Genomic DNA, 9,702 nt, shown 5'->3' with positions numbered 1-9,702 from the left:
ACATGGTGAAACTCCGTCTCTACTAAAAATACAAAAATTAGCCGGGCTTGGTAGCGCGCCTGTAATCCCAGCTACTCAGGAGGCTGAGGCAGGAGAATCGCTTGAACCCGGGAGGCGGAGGTTGCAGTGAGCCAAGATCGCGCCACTGCACTCCAGCCTGGGCGACAGAGCGAGACTCCGTCTCAAAAAAAAAGAAAAGAAAGTTCACTGCAGGTCGTCTTGGAGGGCACACTGGTAGGGTAGGGAGCTAGCAAAACCAGCAAGAAGGAACTTCCAGAAGCCCCAAAGGGCTCCGCTCAGGCCATCAAGATCCCCAGCCCTGAACGCAGGGTTCTAGGGTTTTGAGAGTGCATCAATTTGGAAAGGGCGGGCGGAGCGGGAGGAGCCGCACTGCAGCCAGCCCTGGTCGGTTTCTAGGGAAGCCAGGCCAGTGCTTACGATCTCGCGAGAACCCGTCCAGGGATTCTTCCCGCACGGAGATCTGGGAGAGCCGGGGGCGGGAACTTGCGACCCTGTACTTCGTTGCCTTCATTGTTTAGCGGGGAGAACCGCCCTGGACTTCTTTTTTCTTTAATCCCTGGCCGATCAGGCCAGTGGTTGTGAAAACGCTAGGGATTGCAGACCTGCTTCCCAGGCCCCGCGGGGCGCCGGGAAATCCGGCGGGCTTTTCTGGGGGTGAAGGGGCACCGTTTGCCCTCCCTTTAGGCTGTGCAGCCGAATGACTCATTTCCCGACGCATAAAAAGGGTCTCGGGTGTCGGGTTTCCCAGGTCCCGGTGGGCGGCGCGCCGGCGTCCGGGCTTTCCACGCCGGTTCCAGACCTGTGGGCTGCCTCCCGCCGACAGCCGTCGCCATAGCAACAACGCCCCCCACACGCCCCCTCTTCCTCCTCTTTGCTGCCTTGTCTCTGCAGCGCCGCGCGGTTTTCCTTTTAAGGGTCGCGCTGGATGCTGTGGCGTAGGTGGTGCCTGCGGGCAGCCAGACCTCAGGCCTGGGGCATCGGCTGATGGAGCTGGCGGCCGTTTTTGAACCAGACGTCGGAGCTAGAAAGCCGCTGACTACGCCAAGACAACCTTTTTATTTAATGGGCTCAGAGAGCAAGGGAACCACACAAAATTTACAGTCTGAGTTTTGCGCGCAGAGACCCCTCTCCACCTTTTTCATGCCTGTGTGTACACACACACTGTCCAAGCCTCAGAAGAGAAGCCGTTTATTGGTAAAAAGACACATGGAAATGTGGCTGCCAGGCCTCAGAGCGTCCTGCCCTTTCCCCAAACAGCTGGCCTCTGCTATCCACCAGGACTTGGGCTTGGCATCCAGGCTGGATACCATGAGAGCACCTTCTGTCTCTGGTCTATTCTGCCAGTGTCTCCGTGTCAGGGTGGGTTGGCTCCCTCCAGGGCACAAAGGTCTGGGCTCTGTCCAAGAGTGCCCCTCCATAGGGGTAGGTACCACCATGCCACACAGCAGTATTTGCCCCATCCGGATGATCAAGATACCCCTGCCTCATCCTGTTACCTTAAATTCCAGAAGCCCCATCTCTGCAGCTCAGAAGGTAAACAAACCCTGGTTCAGGCATTGGTCTCCCAGAGCAAGGTTGGGAGGCATCAGTGGTGCAATCAGCTCACTGCAGCCTCAAACTTTTGGGCTCAAGTGATTCTCCCACCTCAGCCTCCCAAACTGCTGGGATTACAGGTGTGTACTACCTGCCCACCAAGGGGAAAGTGTTAGTTCTTAACAGATGAGGCAGGAGGAATTTAGGGTTGAGTCCTTAGGTGAAAGCCAGTTTATTTATTCAACAAGTATTGAATGCCTACTGTGTGCTAGGCAGTCTTCTAGAAGCCAGGGGTACAGCCCATCCTGGCAAGGTCCTGACTGAGCCCAGCCAGGACAGTTTCCTGAGCTTCAAGGTTACTGTCTCCAATCCCTATTTCTATCTATTCTTCCTCCCCTTTCTTCCCTTCCTTCTCCCTCCCACCACCTCCCAGGCCCTTTCTTCTCTGCTAAGCGGCAGAGCCCCTCCCTTTGGTCTCCTGGGCCTCCACCCTCCCTGGACCGCGTCATTCCAGTCCTGTTGCCGCCTCCTGCTTGAGGGGCCTTGCCCTACCATCCCCTATCCCAAAGGGCCTCAGGACCAGGTGCCCACGCTGGTGCTTGATGCGGGCAGAACTGTCACCAAAACCCTTGCCACACTCTGCACACTTGTATGGCTTCTCCCCCGTGTGTGTACGCCTGTGTTTGACCAGATCTGAGCTCCGGGGGAACTCCTTCCCACAGAAGCCACACACGTGGGGCTGGCTGGGTCCAGAAGGCTGGGCCCGAACTCGGGGTCGAGGGGCCATGGGTACTGGGCCAGGTGGGTTATGTGGCCGCAGCAGAGTGGATGGTGGTGGTGGCCGGGCCCGTTCACCACGGTGGGTGCGGAGGTGCTTGACTCGGGCTGAGCTGTCAGCAAAACCCTTGCCGCATTCAGGACAGAGGTAGGGTTTCTCCCCTGTGTGCACACGATGGTGTTTCACCAGGTCGGAGCTTCGGCGGAAGCCCTTGCCACACTCAGGGCACTTGTGGGGCTTGTCGCCTGCCAGTGGTGGGGGTGGCTCCCCAGCCTGTGGGCCCCCAGGCTCTGGCTCCAAGCCAGGCAGGCCAAAAGGCTCACCCGAGTGTGAGGGACTTCGAGGTGTCAGCGGGGGGCTGGTGCCCAGAGGAGGTGGGGGTGGGCTGGGGATCAGAGCGGGTAGGGGATAGCCTGGGAAGCTGAAGTCCTGGGGCTCCATGTGAGTGAGGCGGTGGCGAAGAAGGGTGGAGCTGAGGCTGAAGGTACGGTCGCATTCCGGGCAGGCATGGGGCCTCTCGCCACTGTGGGTGCGGAGGTGTTTGACTCGGGCGGAGCTGTCCGCGAAACCTTTGCCGCACTCTGGGCAGAGGTAGGGCTTCTCACCCGTGTGCACCCGCAGGTGCTTCACCAGGTCGGATCCCCGGGCAAACTCCTTTCCACACACATCACAGCCAAAGGGCTTGGGCCCCAAGTGACTGCGCTGGTGACTCAGGAGGCTGCAGCTGAGCACAAACCTCTTGCCGCAATCAGTGCAGATATATGGCTTGTCCTGGGCCTTCGGTCCCTGGGTAGCTGCCGTGGCTGCCCGAGATGGCTGCCGTCGGGGCATCACTGGTCGGGGGGGCTGCTCCCCCCGGTGTGTCCGCTGGTGCTTGATGCGGGCGGAACTGTCGCCAAAGCCCTTGCCACATATGCCACACTTGTAGGGCTTCTCACCAGTGTGTGTCCGCTGGTGTTTCACCAGGTCAGAACTCTGCCGGAAGCTCTTGCCACATTCACCACAGATAGTGGGGCGCTCACCAGCAGGGATCCGGGACCGAGGAATCTTTGGGGGACCCTGGGCTGGTGGCCGGGCTCTATAGGGCTTCTCCCCACTATGAGTCCGCTGGTGTTTGATCCGGGCAGAGCTATCCCCAAAGCCCTTGCCACAGACCCCACACTTGTAGGGTTTCTCCCCTGTGTGGGTCCGCTGGTGCTTCACCAGATCTGACATCTGCCTGAAGCTCTTGCCACACTCACCACACACAGCGGCCCGATCACTACTAGCCTGGCCCCAGCGTGGTTCACCCAGGAGCCGGGGGCCTCTGTCCCGAGGCTGAGGCTTTCCTAGACCCTCTCTCTGGACCCATAAGTCATCCCAGTTCTGGATGCCTTCAGGTTTGAGAGAGGCATTTCCTACTTCATGATCTGGAGCCAAATCTTCTTCCTTGAACCCCAAGTCATCTTCCTGTGGGGTATGTTCAAACTCATTCGGCTGAGAAATCACGTTCTCACTCCCTAGACCTGAGGAAAGAAAAGGAAGTTGTAGACCCTCCCCTTTGGCTCGGTACTTATCTTTGACAGCAACCTCTCCAGGAAGACTCCCTTGACAATCTGTGGTCACAGGAACCCCAATCTCTCTGTCCTCTCAACCTCTGGTGCACTTACTATCTGTGCCTCTCAATAAAAACTTCTTTTTACTGTGCCCTTAATGTATGTCATTCACCAAACTCAGCATTAGTATTAAACACTTGCAAACAATACTATAACACTATGACTATCCCCATATTACAGGCATGGAAAGACTCAGAGAATTTAAGTCCTTTTGCTGGAGGTTATAAAGGTTAGAAAGTAGCAAAGCCAGGCCAGCAGGGTGGCTCACACCTGTAATCCTAGCACTTTGGGAGGCCGAGGTGGGTGGATCACTTAAGCCCAGGAGTTAGAAACCAGCCTGGGCAACATGGTGAGACCCTATCTCTACAAAAAAAAATACAAAAATTAGCTGGGCATGGTGGTGCACACCTGTAGTCCCAGCTACTGGGAGGCTGAGGTAGGAGGATCACTTGAGCCCAGGAGGTGGAGGCTGCAGTGAGCTGTGATTGTGCCACTCTAGCCTGGGTGACACAGTGAGACCCTGTCGCCAAAAAAAAAAAAAAAAAAAGGTAGCAAAGCGTGGTGTCTAACTAAGGTCTGTCTGACACTCAAGCCCGTGTTAATCCCTACATTATATTGTCTATTTGGAAAACTTGGTATTTGCTATTATTATTGTATCTTATTATATTAGCCCATTCGGTAATTTATTACATCAGTTATCCTGTGTGTACCTGAGAGGACCCAGGCACACATCCCTTCCTCAAGAAGCTTAGGGTGGTAGGAGAGATAAGATTAAAGTATCAATGGTTATAATTGTGGGTTCAGAATAACTAGAATAACTATGTTGTCACAAGAGAGATAGGAGATAAGGAAATAGGAACCGGCATTACGGCAGAGCGAAGAGAAAATAATGGAGTGGAATGGAAGATAAGGTGTCAAAGGATGTTGGGACTAACCTGAGCACACACGGTTTGGATTGGACACTAGCTAAGGCTTTTAATTAGGAGACAGGGGGACGCTAGGGAAGGTTTTCCAGAAGAGACACAGGATTATATCTGGACTTAGATCAAGCTGGCGAGAGAATGCATCAGTGGAGAGAAAGGGGCAGAGAGGAGGCTACTGCAATTGCCAGGATAAAACAGAATGAAGCCTGAAGTAGGGCAGAGGCAGTAAGGATGAGGAAGGCCGTGAGGGAGGGGACAGAGGCCGTGAAGAGCCCCTCCCGGCCTGGCGCACAGTTGGTGCTCCGAAAGCTCCCCTCCCCCTATCTCCCCAGAGGCACAGCTCACGTCCGATCTTCCAGGATCTCGGCCGGCCACAGCCAAGCATCGCAGTCCCCACCGGCCGTTACCTGTCCGTGGCGGCGCACGGCCGAGGCCCTCACCTGTGCGGGCGCCTCTCAGTGGCTCCCTCTCCTCCGGGCGGTGGAGATCCGGGCCCCAAGGCTCTACCGCGCGCTCCATCGCCGGCACGCCGCCCTGAGCAAGGGGACAGACAGCATCCCGCGGTCACGCAGCCATGTGTGGCCCGCGGCGCCCTGCCGCTGCCCTCTGCCGGCCAGCGCGGGCACCGGGCGGCGTCGGGTCCCAGGTACGGGCGCGGCTCCCGGTGCCCCCCGCCCGCGCCGCCGGCCGCCCCTGCACCTGCTGCTCCTCCCGGCGCGCAGCCGCCGCTCTCACCTTGCCGGCCGCCTCCGGCTCCGCCACCCCGGCGCCCTCCGGAGCTCCTCAGTGGGGTGCAGGCGCCCGAGCCGCCAGCGGCTCCGGGATGCAGGCTCCGCGCCAAGCCGGGAGCGGGCTCGGACCCAGGCGTCCCGGGGGCGGCCACCGGGGGCGGGGACGGGAAGCGGAAGCGCGGGGCCGCACGGAGCCGCTCTAGGACCTTGGAGGAGCTGCGCGCCTGTGGGGGTCGCCCGCGTCGGCGGTAGCTCTGTGGCCGGCGGGCGGCAGCGTGCGGCCCAGGGGCTACTCTAAGCCGAGGCCGGCGGCCCGAACTCGGTGGTATTAACCGTGTGCCTCCTGAGCTGCAGCTGGGTGGTGAGGCCCGAGGCTCTTCGTAATTGTAGCTGTGTGTCTCCAGCCACCCGCGCCGACCTCCCGGGCCGGCTGACAGCGCCAGCCACTCCGACCTGGGAGAGACAAAGAAAGAGGGATCCAAAGACGGACCCGGGGAAAGGGGTGGGGGAGAGACCAAGGCAGACAAAGGGCGGCGGAGACCCCAGACGGGGCGGGGCGAGGCGCCGAGACGTGGGAAACAAAGCGGGGCTGGTCCGAGAGGCCGAGGGCCCGGGGTGGGGGTGGGGATGGAATGGGGGCTGGGCTGGGGAGACCGAGGCAGGAGCAGAGGCTAGAGGCAGACACCGGGTAAATGCTGCTGGAGAGATGGAATCAGACCTGGGGCCCGGAACAGAGACCGTGAGCCAGAGACTCACATTAGAGCCCTGTCACAGAGGACGCAAAGGCAGAGAGAGACCGAGGGACAGCGGCTGACCAAAAATAAGGGGAGCCAAAGATTGGCCGCTAGAGACAAAGAGACGTAGAAACGGATAAGAGATAAAGTCATTGACGCAGAGTCCGAGGAGCAGTAAGCGGCTGGGAGCCTGGAGAGTAACAGGCCCAGAAGCAGAGGAACAAAAGACGATAGTGAGCGAAACAGGCAGAGACAAAGAGAAAGAGACACAAAGAAAGAGGCGGCCAGAAAGACTCCGGACAGGTCGGCAGCCCTATAGAGGCCAGGCTCAGGGAGAGGCTGAAGAACAAGCCCTGTTTCCCATCCTGGTGGGCCCCTGGCTGGAGCTGTGTTTCCAGGTTCCCAGGCCCTAGGAGCAAGATCCCAGTATCCGCTCTCTGGGCGGGCTTGGTTTTGGGGTGGAGAGAGTGTCTGGAGGTGTCTTCAGCCCCTCTGCCAATGATGGTGGGGGTAACTGTGGTTTATGTATTAATTCACATTTATTAGCATCTTAGTGCTAAGCCAAGAGTTGGGGATAAAAAGTTGAAACACCTGCAAGATTTGTCCTTGGAGAGCTACCAGTCTAAAGCAGCAAGTACACAAATCACTGAATTTAGAGAATTTAGCTGGGCCTGGTGGCCTGCCCCTGTAATCCCAGCTGAGAGGATTCCCTGAACCTGGGCATTCAAGGATGCAGTGAGCCATGATCGTGGATCGTGCCACTGTACTCCATGCTGGGCAACAGAGCGAGACCCTGTCTCTTTAAAAAAAAAAAAAAGAGAGAGAGAGAGAGAATGGGCTGGGCCCAGTGGCTCATGCCTGTAATCCCAGCACTTTGGGAGGCCAAGGTGGGAGGATCACTTAAGGCCAGTAGTTCGAAACCAGCCTAGGCAAAAAAGTGGACCTTGTCTCTACAAAAAAACCCAAAAATTTAGCAGCGCATGGTAGCACATATCTGTGGTCCTGGCTACACTGGAGACTGAGGCAGGAGGATCACCTGAGCCCAGGAGGTTGAGGCTGCAGTAAACCATATTTGTGACACTGCCCTTCAGCCTGGGTAATAGAGCGAGACCCCATCTAAAAAAAAAAGAGAAAGAGAGACTGTTAAGGTAGTTATATGGACCCGGCCAGGTGCAGTGGCTCACACCTGTAATCCCAACACTTTGGGAGGCCGAGGCAGGTGAATTACATGAGGTCAGGAGTTTGAGACCAATCTGGCCAACATGGTGAAACCCCGTCTCTACTAAAAATACAAAACTTAGCAGGGCGTGGTGGCACAGGCCTGTAATCCCAGCTACTCAGGAGGCTGAGGCAGGAGTATCACTTGAACCTGAGAGGCGGAGGTTGGAAAGAGCCGAGATCACGCCACTGCATTCCAGCCTGGGTGACAGAGTCAGACTGCGTCTCAAAAAAATAAATAAATAAAATTTAAAAGGCCAGGTGTGGTGCCTCACACCTGTAATCCCAGCCCTTTGGGAGCCAGAGGCAGGAGCTCACTTGAGGTCAGGAGTTCCAGACCAGCCTGGCCAACATGGTGAAACCCCATCTCTACTAAAAATACAAAAATTAGCAGGGCGTGGTGGCAGGCACCTGTAATCCCAGCTACTTGGGAGGCTGAGGCAGGAGAATCACTTGAACCCCAGAGGCGGAGGTTGCAGTGAGCTGAGATCGTGCCATTGCACTCCAGCCTGGGGGACAAGAGCGAGACTTCATCTCAAGAAAAAAAAAAAAAAGTTATATGGACCAATTCACGACAGTGTGGGAGAACAGGAAGGGTTCTAGTTTGTAGTAATGAATCTCTGTGTGCCTGGCATGCATGGATGTTAGCACTGACAGAAACAGGGACCAGAAATCAACACATAACTATTGATCACTAGCTAATACCTAAACACTGTCCTAGGCCCTGGAAATAAGGAAACTCTTCAGGGAGCTCTTGGCCCAATAGGATATGGAGTTGTCAGATGGTGTGACAGGTTCTATATTGACTGTATGGACAAAATTTTATAGGAGTGTAGCGCACAGAGATACCTTCTGTAGTGTTCAGTGGCTGCAGATACTGTCTTTAAAGCCATTTATGCAGAGTGTGGTTCTTGGCCTTTGTCACTTAATTGCTACTTGACTTTAGGGAAGTTACTTAAGCTTCTGTTTCCCAAACTGTAAAATAGGGATGATAACAGCTAACTTTGATGGTTGAGGATGAATATGTGTAAAGCACTTAGCAAAAGTATCAGCTATTACTCTAATTGGTTTGATTTCGGCAAAGTCCAGACTCTGCCTGGAGTGGGGGCTGAATGAACAACTCCAGGCAGTGGGGGCTGAATAAACAGTGGGCCACATACTAATTGAAAACCTAATATGGGCCAGGCATGGTGGCTCACGCCTGTAATCCCAACACCTCGGGAGGCTGAGGTGGGCAGGTCTCTTGAGTCCAGCAGTTTGAGACCAGCCTGGCCAACATGGTGAAAACCCGTCTCTAAAAAGATACAGGACCGGGGGCGGTGGCTCACTCCTGTAATCCCAGCACTTTGGGATGCCGAGGTGGGCGGATCACGAGGTCAGAAGATTGAGACCATCCTGGCTAACACAGTGAAACCCCGTCTCTACTAAAAATACAAAAAAATTAGATGGGCGTGGTGGCGGGCGCCTGTAGTCCCAGATACTCAGGAGGCTGAAGCAGGAGAATGGCGTGAACCTGGGAGGCGGAGCTTCCAGTTAGCCGAGATCGCGCCGCTGCGCTCCAGCCTGGGCGACAGAGCGATACGCCGCCTCAGGAAAAAATAAAATAAATAAAAAGATACAAAAAAGTTAGCTGGGAGTGGTGGTGCACACCTGTAGTCCCAGCTACTTGGGAGGCTGAGGTGAGAGGATCTCTTGGGCGCGGGAGGTGAAAGTTGCAGGGAGCTGAGATCATGCCACTGCACTCCAGCCTGGGTGACAGAGCAAGACCCTATCCCACCCCCACCCCCCCGCCAAAAAAAAAGGAGAAAGAAAAGGAAAGAGAAAGAAAACCTTAGGCTGGAATCAGTGGCTCACGCCTATAATCCCCACACTTTGGGAGGCTGAGGCAGGTGAATCACCTGAGGTCAGGAGTTCGAGACCAGTTTGGCCAACATGGTGAAACCCCATCTCTACTAAAAAATACAAAAATTAGCCAGATGTGGTGGTACGCGCCTGTAATCCCAGCTACTCGGGAGGCGGAGGCAGGAGAATCGCTTGAACTCGGGAGCCGGAGGTTGCAGTGAGCTGAGATCACACCACTGCATTCCGTTCTGGGCAACAGAACAAAACTCTGTTTAAAAAAAAAAAAGAAAAGAAAAAAACTGCCAGGAGCAGTGGCTCACGCCTGTA

The 9,702-nt window shown here is 55.8% G+C and overlaps 1 protein-coding gene across 1 annotated transcript; it reads right to left on the bottom strand.

Moving 5' to 3' along the window:
* Positions 1-1,058: 1,058 nt before the first annotated feature.
* Positions 1,059-5,725, bottom strand: ZNF48 (zinc finger protein 48). The gene is made up of 3 exons (XM_034940072.3): positions 5,586-5,725; positions 5,291-5,384; positions 1,059-3,837 (listed from the first exon to the last, which is right to left on the bottom strand). The coding sequence occupies exons 2-3, from the start codon at positions 5,367-5,369 to the stop codon at positions 2,060-2,062; spliced, it is 1,857 nt and encodes a 618-aa protein (XP_034795963.1). The 5' UTR covers positions 5,370-5,384; positions 5,586-5,725; the 3' UTR covers positions 1,059-2,059.
* Positions 5,726-9,702: the final 3,977 nt, after the last annotated feature.

This window comes from Pan paniscus, chromosome 18, assembly GCF_029289425.2.
Source record: "Pan paniscus chromosome 18, NHGRI_mPanPan1-v2.0_pri, whole genome shotgun sequence".
Taxonomy (NCBI): domain Eukaryota; kingdom Metazoa; phylum Chordata; class Mammalia; order Primates; family Hominidae; genus Pan; species Pan paniscus.
This window is presented reverse-complemented; position numbering and strand designations above follow the sequence as displayed.

Coding starts and splice junctions, on each gene's coding strand:
- ZNF48 (XM_034940072.3), bottom strand. CDS start 5,369: ATGGAGCGCGCGGTAGAGCCTTGGGGCCCGGATCTCCACCGCCCGGAG. Junction 3,838..5,290: donor ACTGAGAGGCGCCCGCACAG/GTGAGGGCCTCG, acceptor TTCTTTCCTCAG/GTCTAGGGAGTGAGAACGTG.